Source organism: Gossypium hirsutum, chromosome D08 (assembly GCF_007990345.1).
Source record: "Gossypium hirsutum isolate 1008001.06 chromosome D08, Gossypium_hirsutum_v2.1, whole genome shotgun sequence".
NCBI lineage: Eukaryota > Viridiplantae > Streptophyta > Magnoliopsida > Malvales > Malvaceae > Gossypium > Gossypium hirsutum.
The window spans coordinates 61,130,195-61,147,984 of NC_053444.1; the positions used below are offsets into that span (position 1 = coordinate 61,130,195).

Below are 17,790 nucleotides of genomic sequence, written 5' to 3' on the forward strand. Positions count from 1 at the left end.
TTCCCATTAAAATCAAATTTTTTAAATTTAAAACAGTGTTTTCTTTGGTTTCACAACAATTAAAAGAAATAAAAAGTTGCGTGCCTTTGTTGACTATGATTGTTGGACCATTTTTTTTCTGTCAATTTGCGTTTATATAATCTATTTTTCCAATTAAGATTTTATTATCTCTTTCCATTATATTGGTATTATTGTTAATTCGAGTGCGTTGAAATGCATTATTTTTTTATTTATGGGTTGAAAAAAGACTATAAATAATTCTAAATCTTGTATAAAAAACAGATATAATCAAAATCTGTAATTAAATTATTCAAAAAAATATACTTTTTCTGCAAGACACGTTTTCTATTTCTCTCTAAAAATCGACTTATTTTTTAAATATCACAAAGAATACCTAAAGCCTTAATTATTTTCTGAAAACCCCTAATTTACCCTCAATTTATAAGTCGAGTGAAATATGTATCAGAGTTGTATGAAAATTTTAAAACATTATTTTAATACGATACATAATAGACCCTATATTATTTGTTTCTTAGTGTTAGAATATTTTATTTAAAGTAAATGATGTATATAATAATTTATCATGATAAAGAAACAAAATATTTAAAAGAATATTTTAATTAAAGTGATTAATTTGGATGTTAAATTTTTTTTTAATATTAATCTTGTTATAAATTTGTATCATATTTATTTTTTTATATAATGTCTAAAATTATTTATAGCGGATAATTTACATGTATGTTTAATAATCCACACTTTCACTCGAAGATTTAAATCTACCCGACCTACTAGAAAAAGAGTTATGATAATCAAATAATTTTAAAAATTTTACTTTTTATAACTAGATTAATCTTATTAAAATAATTTGTTAAACCCCCCCCCCCCCAAAATACAAATGCGTGGCAATAATTCTAGCATATAAGTAAACACAGATCTTCAAAAACAGTATCTCCTTTCTGAACACAAAATAGTAAACTAATTGCATCTATTCTTAGCCTGAAGTTTTGAGTATATCTGCAAATAATCCTCGCAAGTTCCTTTCCGTACCCATTTTTCCTCTTCCTTTCAACCTTCATAGCTACCTCTAAACCCCATTCCTTTGACTTCATAGCTATTGAAGTTTTCATCTTTGGTTTCTGTTTCAGACAAAATAATATGTTTGTATTGAGCTCTGGGTTGTTTCTGGTATAGGAAACAGCAGCAGTGAGACCAAAACCCATCTAGATTTTGCTGTTTAGGGGTAAAATAATCATGAACTTCAACTCTACCACATGTTTTTTCTTGATGCTTTGGTTGGAATATTCCACAACCTTCTAGAGTTTTCATTACAGTGAGTGTTTGTGAAATAAAGAGTCGCCACTCACCATTGTCCAGTATAGTTGGAATCTATTTGCATCTGATCTAATTGTTGGTGGACACACACACACACACACACATACATGTAGCTTTTAGCTTTGAAATGTCTACTGGAGTTCAACATCAAGAGAGAGTACCAATGAACCTGAAGAAACAACTTGCTCTTGCTGTGAGGAACATTCAATGGAGTTATGCAATTTTCTGGTCCATATCAACTAGACAACCAGGGTACAAGATTCTCCATTTTTGTTTGTCTTTTTTCTGGCTATTATTGTTTGTTAACTTAAAACACTTTTCAGGGTGTTAGAATGGGGAGAAGGTTATTACAATGGAGATATAAAGACAAGGAAAACAGTTCAATCTGTAGAACTCAACACTGACCAATTGAGTTTACAGAGAAGTGAGCAACTGAGACAGCTTTATGAGTCTCTTTCAGCTGGTGAAAGCAGTCCTCAAGCTAAACGACCTTCAGCAGCATTATCTCCTGAAGATCTTACTGATACTGAATGGTATTACTTGGTTTGTATGTCATTTGTATTCAACATTGGCCAAGGGTAATCTTTCTTACATGTTCTTTGTTCTTAAAAGAAAAAAAAACAAAAATCAATGTTTCTGGTTGTTAATTATTCATCTAATTTGTTGTTAGATTACCTGGAAGAACATTGTCTAGTGGTCAACCTGTTTGGCTTTGTAATGCTCATTGTGCTGACAGTAAAGTGTTTGGTCGTTCACTACTAGCTAAGGTATGTCCCTTTATGCTTTTGGCTAAAGTTCAAGCTAAGTTCATATGGTCTCAGAAATGACAATTTGGTTTTTGTTTTCATGGCTCAAAATTCCGGCAACCGACTCTCGCAGAGTGCATCGATTCAGGTAAACCTTGGAAGGGCTTTAGTATTATTACATATATGTCGATGTTTCTTACTGAAATCCTTGTACTTGTTTCAATTTCAGACTGCAGTATGCTTTCCGTTTTCAGGAGGTGTGGTTGAGCTCGGTGTGACTGATTTGGTAACTTTTTGGTTTTCGCTGTTGTTTTTGGTTTGAGGAAATTTGCTTTCGGTTTACTTAATGCTGTTATATTGATTGCTTTTTGTGTAGGTATTTGAAGATTTGAGCCTCATTCAGCGCGTTAAAACTTTGCTCTTGGATGATCCACAGCCGATTGTTTCTAAGAGATCGATTCAAGTCGATGGGATGAACAACGATCTTGCTTGTCCAGCTCTTGATCCTTTGATCCTTGCCACCAAATTGAGTCCAATATTAGGCTGTGAACAACTAGAAACGGTTTCTCCTGATGATAGTCCGGACGGCTTGGAGCCTAAGCAATCAAGAGAAGATTCATTATTGATTGAAGGGATAAATGGTGGAGCTTCTCAAGTACAAAGTTGGCAATTCATGGATGAAGAGTTCAGCAATTGTGTTCACCATTCCTTGAATTCAAGTGACTGCATATCTCAAACCATTGCGGATCATCGAAAGGTCGTTCCTCTTTGCCGGGGAGAAAATGATAATGGTTTGCAAGATGTTGAAGAGTGCAATCAGACTAAACTAACATCTTTTGATCGTCAAAACGATGATCGGCACTTCCATGAAGTTCTCTCGGCCTTATTCAAGAGCTCACACCCGTTGATTTTAGGACCACAGTTTCGAAACTCTAACAAGGAATCGAGCTTTATCAGATGGCAGAAAAATGGCTTGGTGAAGCCTCAAAAAGAAAGAGATGAAACCCCTCAAAAGTTACTGAAGAAGATATTGTTCTTGGTTCCTCATATGCATGATAGAGGATTGATTGAATCTCCTGAAACTAATGCTGTTCGAGATGCAGCTTGGAGACCCGAAGCTGATGAAATTTGCGGAAACCATGTGTTATCGGAGAGGAAGCGGAGGGAAAAAATAAACGAACGACTTATGATGTTGAAATCACTTGTCCCTGCAAATAACAAGGTAGCTTAAATTAACACTCCCCTTAAGTTATTCATAATTTGAACATTAATTAGTAACTAGCTTTCTTCAATCCTTTACGCAGGCTGACAAGGTTTCTATACTAGATGTCACGATAGAATACTTACAAACCCTCGAAAGAAGGGTTGCGGAATTGGAATCTTGCAGAAAGTCAGAAGCAAGAACGAAAATCGAGCGAACATCAGATAACTACGGCAATAATAAAACCAACAACGGAAAGAAATCGTCCCTAAGTAAAAGGAAAGCCTATGATGTTGTTGATGAAGCTGATCAAGAGATCGGCTATGTTGCATCTAAAGACGGTTCAACAGATAAAGTTACTCTCAGTATGAACAACAAGGAGCTTCTAATCGAGTTCAAGTGTCCATGGCGAGAAGGAATTTTGCTTGAGGTAATGGATGCATTAAGCATTCTCAATTTGGATTGCCACTCAGTTCAGTCATCTACCACTGAGGGGATTCTCTCCCTGACCATAAAATCCAAGGTAAATAAAACCGAATCTGCTACCGATTCAGAACGTTCGCAAACGTTCTTATGTTGAAACAAACAAACTCTAAACAAAACTATCTGTGGTTATTGCAGTACAAAGGATCAAGTGTTGCAAAAGCAGGACCAATCGAGCAAGCATTGCAAAGAATTGCTAGCAAGTGTTGAAGCTATTTGTTCTAGATTTTACCAGTTTCTTTTGTAAGATCCCATGTCATAAGGTGCCAGAAGCAAGATTGATCCTGCATGCAAGTAGTAAAAGTAAAGGCAATTAAACCTTGTTTGGAGCCTTGTAACAAAGCTTGACCAAGGACATCAATCTTTTTCACCATGCATTAACTTTGAGAAATATCAACTTTTCCTTGCAACTGTAACAGGAAAACAGCTTTGAGCCTTGTTCGAACATGGAAACAGGATTGGTAGGGGTTCGAATTTCAACAACTATGGTATAATAATGGTATTAATCTAGGTTTCCATGATCTCATTTGAGGAAGTTGGCTTTACACTTTATGTTGGTAATGGTGTTCCCATTTTCCTTACTTATAGCTTTATTGCTTCTGATATGATGAAGCCCGTTTCTTTCTTTCTTTTTCTGACAACCCACCTAATGGGGGTGCGTTATATTATTTTAGCTCACATGGGATTTTTTTTTCTAGCATTGGGTAATGATGTGGGTATAAAAATTTTCTAAATAATTTTTTTAAAGCTAAAAAGAATAGAACAAAAGTGTAGACTCACAAGGTTGGAAAAGACACAACACCAAGCAAACTTGATCAACATCATAATGAAACACACCTAGAGAGAAGATACTTACTTAGAATTCATAAAGTAGCAGCCTAACCGTAATAATCTGAATAAAAATTTTATTTAATAAATAGTGATTAATAAAATAAAAATAATTAGTATAAATTTAAAAAGATGTGTAAAAATTCTTATAAAAAATAAGTCCTCTAAAATAGGTAAAAAGTTCTCTTTCCTTCTACCACAAACAAGTCGTGTGATTAACATGACTAAAACATGTAAACATGTGAAAATAATAGTAATCCTACCAAACATAACATAAATGCAATAAGAGAGTATAGCCTATAAATGCTAAAAATCAAAATTGTATACATTCTGTAAGTGCTCTAATCAGTTAGTCACGAATGTGCTTTATTCTCAAAAGTATAAACTAAAACCCAGACTATATAATTAAATAACGAGATGAATAACCACTATGTTACGCTTAGTTATTATAATTGCTATAGTAATTACCCAAATACTATTTCTTCTACTAATATAGAAAAATCCCCTCAAAACATTCACATGCTAGAATTCGATTAATAAAATTCAACTTGGTTAAAAAATAAAAAAGAAATTCAACTTAGGTTTAACCAAATAGTGACTTCTCTTGGGCCAAGAAAGTGAAGTATTTTTCTAGCTTTAAACAAGGTAAGAAGAGGGAGCAGAGCACGATTGGGTAGGTAAAAACAAAGTAAAAAAAAGTGTTAAGTTTAAAAATGAACAAAAAAAAACCAAGAAAAAAAAGAAAAAGGCTGACAAAGTTTGCAAAGACATGACAAATTTTAGGGTTTTAATATATGTAAGTTGACAGGAACCAGTTCACCCCCTAGCAATAGTCTTAATTTTTTTATTCTCTCTTTCTTTTTGAAGGCTTTGATGAGTTTTAAAGTGCACCTTTTTTTTTCCCTCATTTCCAATAACTCAATTACCTTTTCCACCGAAAATATTGTTGAACCTTTGCTTTGTTACTGCCAAGATTTGGTGGTCACTGGTCAGTACCTCCCCCTGCCCTAACCTGTTCATTCAAATAAAAACAAAAGCATCTTAAATTCTGTAACTGAAGGAATAGTCAAAACATAGTGAAGTTGATTACCAGGAAAACTATAATAATTCAAGATTGCTTTGCATTGCAGTGAAGTGTGGGGACCTTGAAATGAAGGGGTTTTATAGTGTAGTTAATCATGGCTATTCATCATTCCCTACAAATTCCACTACAAAAAGTTACTCTCAATCTTTAGTTATATCTAACCAGTTAGTTTAGTCTTAATTCAATGTTTATCACTAAATAAGAAACAAAGGGTTCAGTCAGATCTTATGAAAGCATTTGTCAGGCACCTAAGCTGGCAGCAGCAAGCATCCCAATCAAAATCCCAAGCCATGTTTGACCAAACAGGGTCCAATTGGGACCCAACAATCCTTGCATGATACCCTATCGTAACTCTCAAAAAGGGTATTAATACTTTAGTTTGTATAAAGGCAAGAGAACAAAAACAATCACATCGAGTCCACTAACAAGCTCTCATCATTCATAATTCTAACCATAGATTCCATATACATAAAGAAAACCAATCACAGTATGTGTTTCAGAATTCATGACTAATCACTGTTGAATCATATTGTCTTTATGTAATCCAAGCAACATAAATGGATGGTAAATCATCAAATCACTAGAAGAATGCTAGAGAGAACCTTTTGAAGAATTGCTTCAAAAAAACCTGGTGTTGTGATGATCTTGAACTCCCATTGCTCCATTCCTTTGATCTCATTTGGAACCCCACCAAGCTCATCATGGTATAAAGTTGTTATGCTGTTCATATCAATGTGCATTCCCACTCCAATTTTTCTTTTGTTCCATATCATATGCTGGTCAGCTGGATTATAATTTAATATCCTCATATGTCCATGACGGTTTCCAATTTCACATTCATAGAACTCCCTTTCATAACCTTCTTCTAAATTCTTTAATGAGTTCAAGCATTGACTAGAATTAATACCAAAAATCAAATTTATTTAGGTCTGACAGTAAATTAACATTAACAGGAGCTTCGGAGAGTGATAAGCCATAAAAGTAACATATTTTTAATCCCATTCTTGATGCGTTTTTAGATGATTAATTATGTAAATTAGTGAATTTGATACTCCTAATCCTTTAAATTCATGTATTTATACTTAGGAGAGCATTTGGAAGCAAAAAGAAACAAAAAAGAGCCAAAATTGGACAAATAGAGCTGTTTCCAGGATCCACACAGCCTGGGCATTTCCACACGGGCTGACCACATGCCTATGTGCCAGCCCGTGTTGATATTGCACCTTGCTTCCCAAATACGCGAAAAAACTCAATTTTTAAGCTTTCCGAGCATTCTAAATCTATAAATACTAATTAGAAGAAGATCTAAGGGTACACTGAGAGAAGATTGAAGAGAACACTCGAAGAACGCTGGCAGAATCAACTCAGAAGCAAATCTCCTTCAAGATCGAAGATCTCCATTTAATTTACTTCGAGGTTTTATTAAGTTTCTTTATGTCTTGTTGTTATCCTAACTTTGAGATGTTTCTGTTCAGGATTATGAACTAAATTTCCAAAATACTTAGGGAAGACAAAACCTATGATGAATCTTATCATTTGATTTCTGATTACGCGATAAATACTTGCTTCTTGTTTTCAATTATGTATGCTTATTTCTTGTTTTAATATTTCTGAGATATTAATTCAAGTTTAATGTGCTTATTTCAGTGGAGCAAAAGTCTCTGTTTAAGAGTAGATCTAACATAATTGAGTGGAGTTGCATGCAATTCTATAAATAGGACGATATAAATCTACCAGATTAGAGTCAAATCTAATAGGAGAATCCATAGATAGAGTTAATGCGACAATAGGGATTTTAATTAGAAAGAGATTTTAATTAATCAACCTAGAGTCAGTTGTTTTTACTCTCAAAAGAGATATTAACATAATTTAGCACTTAATTCAGATTTATAATAATAGGTAAAGTCTAAGTGGATTCTTTCCTGGGTATTGTTTATTTCATTGGTTATCTTCGATTATTTTCCTATTTCATTCTCTGTTACATTCTTAGTTAAATTAGTTTAGTTATTTTAGATTAAAAACAATCACTCCAATTTATCGGCTAAATAATAGAAAAACGATAATTACTAATACTTTTAGTCCTCGTGGATGCCATATTCCCTACTCACCATAACTATATTATTACTTGATAGGTGCGCTTGCCTTAATCGTATTTATAGCTAGTTTAATGACCATCAGAGAGGCAAACAAATCCAGCCCACTTATTCTTAAACATTCAGAATGAGTGTATGTTTTGATAGATAATGATAGACCTAGATTGAGTTCGGTATATTGAGGAAAAGGCTGAATAATATCATTTGAAAGTGCACGAACTTTGTTAAATAATATCATTTGAAAGTGCATAGAATCTTGCAGTTCACAAATTATTATATATGGAAACATAACAAGATCCTTCAATTGGATTGCAATCTAAGGATACATGGTAGAAGAATCTGCTTATAGCATACCAGTACCTTTCAGGAATGATTTGCTTAGTAAAAATTAGCCATCATTTACCACCACCAACTATCCATAATAAAATGCATCATAGAAAACATAGCAACACTTTGACACTTACAGTAATTGGTTTGGCATAAAACTCTGGTAGGCATAACCTAATGGTTACATCCACTGAATCCAAGAGATGAAAACGATTTTAGAGCACATGGCCAAAGTAAACATTTGCACTCTGTTCTCATATGCTAAATTTCTTATAGAACAGAAGGGTAAGAAACTATATAAATGACAGGTCAGATCATATGCAATTTACTCTAGGATACAGTTTTAAAACAACATAAAAATACAAACACTTGTAGGCACACTCGGAGAAATATGCTCTTCATATTTGGCAAAAAAAAAATCATCACTCGAGAAAAATAAATGACCTGTATATTATGATGTTTAAAAGTGAAAATTTTTCACAGAAAAAATGTTTAATAGTGAGAATTTTCTAATAGAAATATTTTACACCAACTGTTGACAACAATTTCGTTGTGAGAAATAGGCAATGCAGAAATAGCATATGGTATAGACTTTACATATCCAGTAACTTGTATTAAGAGATCCTGCTAAACACAGCTTTCTCTCTTGTCACCAAGAACGGGGAGTAAAGACACAATGAATATATCACCTTCACTCTTAACAGCTATGGAGTTGTTACTGACATCCAACATGGCATCACTCCCATTCAATTGTTGATGGGGGCTTTGATGTAATGTCTAAAGCAACACGATTCACACCACGAACATTGTTGCAAATTTTTTGGACAACATCATCAAGGAACTCACGTTCAAAATGGTACCTGGAATTCCAAAATTGCAAGAGGAAAATGAGAACTTCGGAATTTTGGAGTTAAGAGGTGGGAAAAGGGACCTAAAGTTAAATTCTTTGGTTTTAGCCGCACCACAATCAATAAGACAAAGGAAAATGTGATTTTTAATAAATATTGAGAAACTTATAACGTATAATAAATAAGAGGATGGAGAGACTTCCATATTAATTAACGTAGGAAGTTGTCACATTTTATTCAGCCACCACTAGAATTGGATTGAATCTACTACATATTAGAATCAATACTGTAGAACACTAACAATCTTCTTCCCAAGATTTCCAGCTTAAACTGCTTTAAGTACAACCAGTCATGAGAACCATATGATCTGGTTATTAATCCTTCTTGCATATAGTCATATTATAAACTCAGCCCGAAGTTACAGACACATTTGAGCATATGCTTGTTACTGTATACAACTGGCTCAGGTGGGGCACATAAACATTGCACCAATCACGGAGAGCAAAGCAATGCAGAGCAATGAAAACGTACCAATCTGCTGTCATTCCATCTTGACTTGTAACAGCCCGGAGAGCAACAACATGAGAGTGTGTTCTTTGATCACCTTGAACTCCAACTGATTTTACAGGCAAAAATACAGCAAAAGCTTGCCAAATGGAGTCATAAATACCAGCATCTTTAATTGACTGAATAAAAATTTCATCCACCTGGGGAAAACAAGTTCTTGAGGAAAAATATGCTAAATCATAACAAATTATACACAAGCTTGCACTTCCTCAAGTAAATACCAAAATACCTGACGTAGAGTATCTAAGGCATTGTTCTCAGTTACATCACCCAAGACTCGTACAGCAAGGCCAGGCCCAGGAAATGGATGGCGCTTTAAAAATGAATAAGGAACTGTCAATATCCTCCCAAGTTGACGAACCTTGCATATTAAAAGAAGAAAATGGGAAATAGTTTAAAGGGTGAAAAACCAATTTTAGAACTAAATGTCATCCATCAAGGAAAAGAATCAAAACCTCATCCTTGAAAAGAAGTTTAAGCGGCTCAATGAGTTTTAATTTCATGTCTTTAGGAAGACCTCCAACATTATGATGACTTTTGATTGTGTGAGAGTGAGTTCTTCCAGTTCCTGGTGGGGGACAAGATTCAATCACATCTGGATACAAGGTTCCTTGAACCAAGAAAGCAGGTTTCTTTCCTAAGTTATTCTCCAATTCTTTAGCAAAAGCATCGAAGACACAGATAAATTCTTTCCCAATTATCTTCCTTTTAAGCTCAGGGTCTACAACCCCTTTTAGCTTACTAAGAAATTGCTCAGTTGCATCAACACAAGTAACAGGCAGATGTAAATCCCTTTCAAAGGTCTCCATCACACGTTCTCTCTCCTTATACCTACAGAAACATGTAGTAAATGTACAGGCAAAGAATTAAAAAAACTTATTAAGAATGGTACTATTTGGCAATTCTTTTCAAACAATTCAAGTAGTTCCTTTCATACCTTAATAAACCATTGTCAACAAAAATACAATGAAGCCTGTCTCCAATTGCCCTGTGAACTAGAGTTGCGGCAACTGTGGAATCAACACCTCCAGATAAAGCACAGATAACATGATCATCAGACCCCACCATGTTGTTAATCACCTTAATTTCTTCATCCATTACATCTTCCATTTTCCAGCCAGCATTCACTCCACAAACTTCAAACAAGAAAGACCTCAGCGTTTCCATCCCTTCTGGGGAATGTGTGACCTATATATAATCACATAAAATTATTCAACTGCTTCAAATGAATCAAAAGCATAACTATAAGCCCCCATCACCAAAAAAGAATTACTTCTTAAAAACCAACCTCAAAATAGAACCTAGGTCCTATTTGCCAGTTACTCCCAAGATGCAAGAATTGCCAAAGAACTAATTTTTTTAAAGTGCAAAATGCATGATTTAATTTTTATACTAAAAAAACTACGTTTAAATTGGTGTTGCATTTAAATCATGTGTTCATTATCAGTCATTAAATAAAAAATATAAGAAAAAGTAACAATCAAAAGAACCTTAATAAACACAAAATAAAACCCAAAATATCAACAAACGGTGAAAAAGCTCGAGCTACCTCGGGATGATACTGCAACCCATAAAACCTCCTATCCTTATCCTCAACGGCAGCGACGGCCCCTTGCTGACTCCTAGCCACCACTTCAAACCCATTAGGCAAAGTAGCAGCCTCATCCCCATGACTCATCCAAACAACCTGTCTATCCCCAACCTTCTTTCCCCCAAAAATACCACAACTTTTCTCAACCTCAATCTCCATCCTCCCATACTCCTGCTTCTCCCCAACCCTAACTTCTCCACCAAGTCTCTGAACAAGCAAGTGAAGTCCGTAACAGATACCCAGAACAAAAACACCGTTGGACTGAGCCCACTCAACGAACCCATCAGCAAATGAAGGAGAATCATCGGCATGGACAGAGTGAGGTCCCCCGGAAAGGATAACGACTTTGGGGTTGAGGGAAGTGATGGAGGAAAGTGGGAAAGTGCCGGAGATACAGAGTGAGAAGACGGAGAGAGAGCGAATGCGGCGAGTGATGAGATGGGTGTATTGCGAACCGAAGTCCAGGATGAGGACTAAGTCAGATTTCACGGCTTTTGGGTCCATTGTGGCAAGTGATGAATGTGTATTCGTTTTGGATAGAAAAGGAAGTGCTGGTGGAAGGAAGGGTTTAAGGGGCAATGGGGTTTGGGAAAGTGGGAAAAAAATCGGCGGGAAGTGATATTTAATTAGCAAGGGTAAATTACACTATTAGTAAATTTAATTATTCTAAACCAAAATTCAAACACTTTTACTCGTCAATTGATCCATTACACCGATTATACTTACTTAATAATAATATAATTAAAAAAATTAGGAAAAATTCCAAGATTTCTACATGTTTTAAACCGTTTAAATTAGCATAGATGCTTGTACAAGTTCAACCACTAAACATTTCTTTTCGTTTTGGTACATTTCAACGACTAAACATTTAAATAATAGAAAATCTTCACCTACGGCACACTTTGAGTTGCATCTCTCCATCAAAACTCCAATATCCTCTCATAAATTAGCATAAATGAACCCTTTTATTTTAGGATAAATTACCACTAAATTATTAGTAAGTTTATGTTCTGGTCACTGAATTATTTAAAAGTTTTCATTTAAGCCATTGAACTATTCAAAAGTTTTATTTAAGTCACAAGGCTGTTAAAGGTTTTTTTTTAAAAGCCAGACTAGCAATCTCCAAGTGATGATTCAATAATTGGTGCGGTGGATCAATACACATCGATGAGTAGAAGAACATACGTTAGATCTAAGTCAATTTGACAATTAGCGTTGGAGATTAGAGAAGAAAATTATTTGGATTTTGATTTGTAGATTCATGATGTTCAAAGCTATTTCATGAAAAAAAAATTGAACTGTAGAAGAGAATGGGAGGAAGGGCTTTTTGTTGATATAGGCTATATGAATAGAGAAGGCTATACAACAGTAGTTTTAATAGTTTAATGAATTAAATAAAAACTTTCGAATAGTTTAATAACTATTTTGTAACCTTTTAAAGTTGGGTGACCAAAACATAAAATTACTATTTGTTAGAGTTATGTGACTTAAATTCCTAATAAACAAATAATATAGTGGTAAAACTAGGGGATCTACAGCACGGACCATGCAACACTTTCAGCCTTTAAATAGATGTAGTCGGAGCTCCTCTTGTCTCATTCGATTTTCAACACTAGTGAATTTTTTTCTTCTCTACTCGTAACTTTTTTTTTAAAGGGTTTCCACATAAAATTTGTGTATTTTATTTTTCTTTCTTATTGCTTTACAAAAGTTCTATATTGTCATTATTTAGTGACTTTAGGTATAGTTTACCCTAATATAAAATATATGAAAAGCTATAAAGCTCGAGAGTCATTCGAATCAAGTATTATTAAGTTCGAATTCGACTCGATTAATAACTTAATTACTTAAACTCAATAATAACTTAATTGAGTCTGTGTTTTTTCAAATTCAACTTAAATAACATGTGAACATCAATATCTCAATCACACCCTACTTTAACTGAACAAAATTGGTTGATTCTTAAAATAATATTCAGACAAAACTTGTGGACTAGAATTTCACGAGTAACAATTTTCCAACACATTTCAACGAACCCCATATTCATTCAACTCATATAACAAACAACATTCTTGTCCAATCACTTTTATTCCCCCCCCCCCCGAGAATGAAATTCTTTAAAAAACTATACTTCATTCTTGTCTCAAAGATTACATTGTCCTGGTCCCCCATAAAAAAATCTATAGCATTGGGTGCAGCATCATCGGGAGCAGTCTCAGACCCGTAACAATCAGGTCTGGTCGCAGACAACACAAGCTTGTCGGCCTCTGGATCAACAAAATTCACATTGTCCCATATTCGTGTTTGTTTGAAGTAGGCTGATTTATTTTGATGACCATCTTTAGGGAAATGGCCACTCCCCATCGGAGGACTAAGCTCGTTTGTAGGGCTAGCAGCCATTCCTCCCCATACAGCCACATTGGCACCACCGTACATGTAATAAAACAGTTTTTGTGGCCAATACCCTATGAACTGGTTAAATAACTTAAGCCACCATTCTCCATCCTATAAGACAATTGGTTGTTAAAGATTTTCAGTTAAACACGTTAATGCTTAGATTTGACAGCTAAAAAATGGTTACCCTAAGTATGGCAATCTCTATATCACTTTGTGTTCCATTGTAAATGGAAATCTGGTTTAGAACCATTCCAAGGCTTATTTGACGGTGAACTTGTACAAATCCTGGACAAAGATAATTAGTGCAACCTGTTTTTCTGTAACCATCTACCTGTTGGGTGTAAGAACAATATTAGCACGAACAAGGAATAGTGATTTTGAAGGAAAAATAAAATAAAACCCTTACAGTCCAGTAAGTTAAGAGCCTGGTGTAGTTGCTTGAAAAAAGCTGTGGTTGAACCTGAAAAAAATTCAATGTGTTACACCCCGTTAGGCGTCGCCAGCAATACATGCAGACCCCTTGAGGAGGGATGAATTTAGAAACTGTTTTAGGGAACGGAATTAAATTACAAACTTTTAAGGTTGAAGTGTATTTTTATGTTGTATTATCTTATTATTTCATAACTTTTGAAAAGATTAATTAGAAATCTTTTCATTTTTGAGAAATTAAAGTGTAATTTTATCACATAATAACTTTTAATTCTATCATTTATTAAGGGATTAAAAGACAATTTTTCCATTTGAGAGTAGCCAAGGCTCTTGCATGTGTCTTTTAAATTCGCCCCTCCTCAAGAATAACCCCTCGCAGGATCTCTTAGCTCCGGTAATGGGATACACTCATTAACCTTCACTCCAACTTCTAACTACCACATCCTATCCAAGGCAACTTAGGGCATGTTATAATACCACTCTACTTAAGCCTATAAAATCACACCACTTAGTGTCCACCAACCATGGGTTGATATGTGATACATTGGGACAAGACTCTCTTTTTTTTCCCTCTTCTACAAATACATCTCTCTTTTATTCACAAACTCTGACCAGCCAATCAAACGACTCTCCATCTTGTCCTAAACAGAGTGAACCTTCTATCACCACCCCATTCCTCCGTCCAACCATTAGCAAATGGCTTTCTTTTTGGCAAGAATATAAAGAGGTGGCAAGTGTTACTTACTCCCCAACCAGCTTGTACAACATTAAGTGCATCTGCAGGGCCATTTGCAATCCATAGATAAGCGAAGCTAGCTTGATCAGATAAAGTAGTCGGGCTCCACACGTTCATGATTGTTTTTGCTCCAAAATTGTGCTTTTCATAATGAGCAGCAGCATACTGTACAGACAGAAAGGAAAAAACCATGGATGACCTTGTTGTGAAAAGCAGTATATATATACATATATGTAAGTATATAAAACCAATAATCAAATTTATGGTAGATTTTGCTTACGGCATTGCCTATTGTTAAATCAATTGGACCAACACCGGTGGTGTTAAAATGGGAGCTTGTAGGATAATTAATCAATCCTAAAGCTTTTATTTTCTTGTCCATGATTAGATCCTCTTGGGTAGTCCTTTTGATGAGCACTGATCCTGGTGGGCATTTTATGTGTTTGGGCAAAAACCTTGGAGATTTGCCTCTCACCATCGACTCTGGTATATGTTTTGGTCTCATCTGTATTAAAAAAAATGTTAATAGACTGATTACCCAAAACCAAAGCGATAATTTTTTAAAAAAATATATTATTATTCTCTATATTTGTATAAAATTTGAGAGGTTAAGTCCTCTTTACTTTTTTATTTAAAAAAATCAATCCAATTATTAAAATCATAACTATTTTTTAAAATTGTTTTTAGAATTTTGACTATGCAAGGGTGAAGGTAGATCTTTTTAGAGCCCAAAGTTGTATATTTTTTTTATGAGAGCTAAAATGAAATTTCACCGTTTATATTAATTTATATCTTTATGGTTTTCAAAAAGACTAAATCGAAATTCTAGTATTTTGGAGAGTAAATTATAATTTTACTATATATTAACTTAAGATTTTATAAATTTAGGGACTAACTTATGGGGCTACTGCCCTTGCTTGCCCCCTCCTTTTAAGTTAACAAATTTTGGCAGAAACTATCAAAACGATAAATGACTGGACTAAGATATTTAAATTGAAAAATAAAAATTGAATTTTTAACTTAAATCTCAAATTATAGAGTACATGGATTAACAACTTATTTTAACAAAAAAAAAAGAGAGAGAGAGAAAGAAAGAGATTGTTGACCTGCACTTTGTGATCCTTGAGCAAAGGATGATCAAAAGCATGTTGTTTGTAAATATCAATGCAATCAAAGATATCCCCATAATCTGTCTGTTTTTTACATGAAAACAAATAGTCAAAAGAGATGTAGATTTAATATAATGCCATGTTTGAATCATTTTTCAAGCTTACCTTGAAACTCTTAACGGGAGATTTGTTAATAATTTTGAGTTGTCTTTCCATCCCCAGCTTTTCTTCTTCCGATACTGCCTGCCATTCTTCAACTGCTTGTAAGAGACCAAACATTATTTGCATTAACATTGTAAGTAAAACCAAATTCCTAGGTTGTCTTGCGGACATTATCATCAACCTACTTGCTTCCATGTTCTGTCAACAATTGAAACAAATGATACTGGTTTTGTCTTATTGTTCTTGCAATATATAGTCATTTGAATACATGAAACATTATGGCTTTGCCATTTTTTTGGCTAAGAATCATAAAAATTAAATGATAATGTGCTATAATTGATTATTTATTGCTGATAGTTGGCATGAAATTCACAAATGGAAAGGTCTCAATAAAACAGGTAGGAGATAAGGGCTTATTAAGCAACCTTATTACATTCAACATATATTCTCAGAAATGGTAACTAATACTAAATAGAAAATAATTTAAATACACATTAAAATATTTTTTGGAGATTCTTTGCCAAAAAAGTAAAAAAAAATTTCCAGATATAGTTAGCTCTTTTGAAAAAAATATATAAATAAATTTAGGCAATGTCTGATAAACCAAAAATATATAAAAACAAATTGGGTTGAATTTATCTCTAAATGTTTGATATAATAAGACTTATAGTATTATTTGAATTTTTCATTTTTTTTCCAAATCTGACATTTAATTAGGTATTTATTATCGTCAAATATTATATAAATTACCCAAAACACAAAGGTGTTAATTAAAATAATCTTCCATCTATTTTTTTGGAATAGAAACAATCTCTACTTTTTATAGGTATTTTAATAACAATAATCTTTACTTTTTTATACATAATTTTATTTAGATGCTACATGATTGAAAATGTTTAACTATTGAATTCTATTTATAAATCTAAAATTTTAATTTTAATTGATATATAATTTTAATACTAATCATTAATTAAAATAAATGAATTATAACATATTATATATAATAAAAATTCTTAAAAATAAAATCAATTATTGTCTTATTAATTAATTAAATGAGATTAGCTGTGGATTTTGATTTGAAATTTTATTATAAAATTCTAACCAAAAAATTTGAAAGTAATAAAATCAGTGGTATGAATTAATTAAATAATATTAGATGAAATTAATTGAGTTGGACTTTGATTTAAAATTTTATCATAAAATAATAGAAGTTAAATGAAAAATAAAAATAAAAAATAATTTATCACTGCAATAGTTTTTTTTTACCATATGAATTGTAAAAAAAACATATAAATTAATAGTTATTTATACTTCTTTTTCATTATATTAACTTTATTTTATGCAACAACAAAATATCATTACTATAGAGTTATTTTCATAGCATAATTTGTGTAAAAAATATTTTAATTATCAAGAAATTTTATATTTAGACTTATTTTCATAATATAACTATTTTAAGCAAAAAAATATCATTACTATAGAATTATTATCATTATATATTTTATGTAAAAATATTATAATTATTTTAAAATGTCAATATAGTAATATGATGGAAAATAAAATGTATTTTCGTTGATTCAAGAGTTTTATCAAATTCATGCTTTTATGTAGATTATAGATAGATAAAAATCTGTTTGATATTACTTAAAATTAAATAACAAGTATAATTAGATTGTTTGATAAAAATAATATAATCATAAAATAAATAAAATAAAATAAAAATTGGATTTATTCTCTATTAAGTAATAAATAATCCTTATCTATTTATCATTTTTCACACTTTTTTTAGAAAAAAATTGTTGTATAGTAGTTTTCATAGGTTATCAAATGTATTTAAAGAATTATGTTACTAAAAAT

At 32.8% G+C, this 17,790-nt stretch overlaps 3 protein-coding genes across 3 annotated transcripts; 1 reads left to right on the forward strand and 2 right to left on the reverse strand.

Annotated features, from left to right (window-relative positions):
• The first annotated feature begins 993 nt into the window (after positions 1-993).
• LOC107936704 (transcription factor EGL1-like) lies at positions 994-4,288 on the forward strand. The gene is made up of 8 exons (NM_001327402.2): positions 994-1,584; positions 1,656-1,910; positions 2,003-2,099; positions 2,212-2,226; positions 2,308-2,364; positions 2,455-3,300; positions 3,383-3,802; positions 3,901-4,288. Exons 1-8 carry the CDS (start codon positions 1,460-1,462, stop codon positions 3,970-3,972), a joined length of 1,887 nt encoding a protein of 628 aa, NP_001314331.2. The 5' UTR covers positions 994-1,459; the 3' UTR covers positions 3,973-4,288.
• A 4,238-nt stretch (positions 4,289-8,526) lies between these two features.
• LOC107936680 (GMP synthase [glutamine-hydrolyzing]) lies at positions 8,527-11,690 on the reverse strand. The gene is made up of 6 exons (XM_016869427.2): positions 11,059-11,690; positions 10,447-10,697; positions 9,965-10,340; positions 9,739-9,870; positions 9,474-9,649; positions 8,527-8,954 (listed from the first exon to the last, which is right to left on the reverse strand). The coding sequence occupies exons 1-6, from the start codon at positions 11,602-11,604 to the stop codon at positions 8,831-8,833; spliced, it is 1,605 nt and encodes a 534-aa protein (XP_016724916.1). The 5' UTR covers positions 11,605-11,690; the 3' UTR covers positions 8,527-8,830.
• Positions 11,691-13,108: 1,418 nt separating this feature from the next.
• Positions 13,109-16,146, reverse strand: LOC107936688 (uncharacterized). The gene is made up of 7 exons (XM_016869437.2): positions 15,937-16,146; positions 15,769-15,855; positions 14,943-15,167; positions 14,672-14,827; positions 13,904-13,957; positions 13,682-13,828; positions 13,109-13,605 (listed from the first exon to the last, which is right to left on the reverse strand). The coding sequence occupies exons 1-7, from the start codon at positions 16,126-16,128 to the stop codon at positions 13,153-13,155; spliced, it is 1,314 nt and encodes a 437-aa protein (XP_016724926.2). The 5' UTR covers positions 16,129-16,146; the 3' UTR covers positions 13,109-13,152.
• Between the last annotated feature and the right edge of the window lie 1,644 nt (positions 16,147-17,790).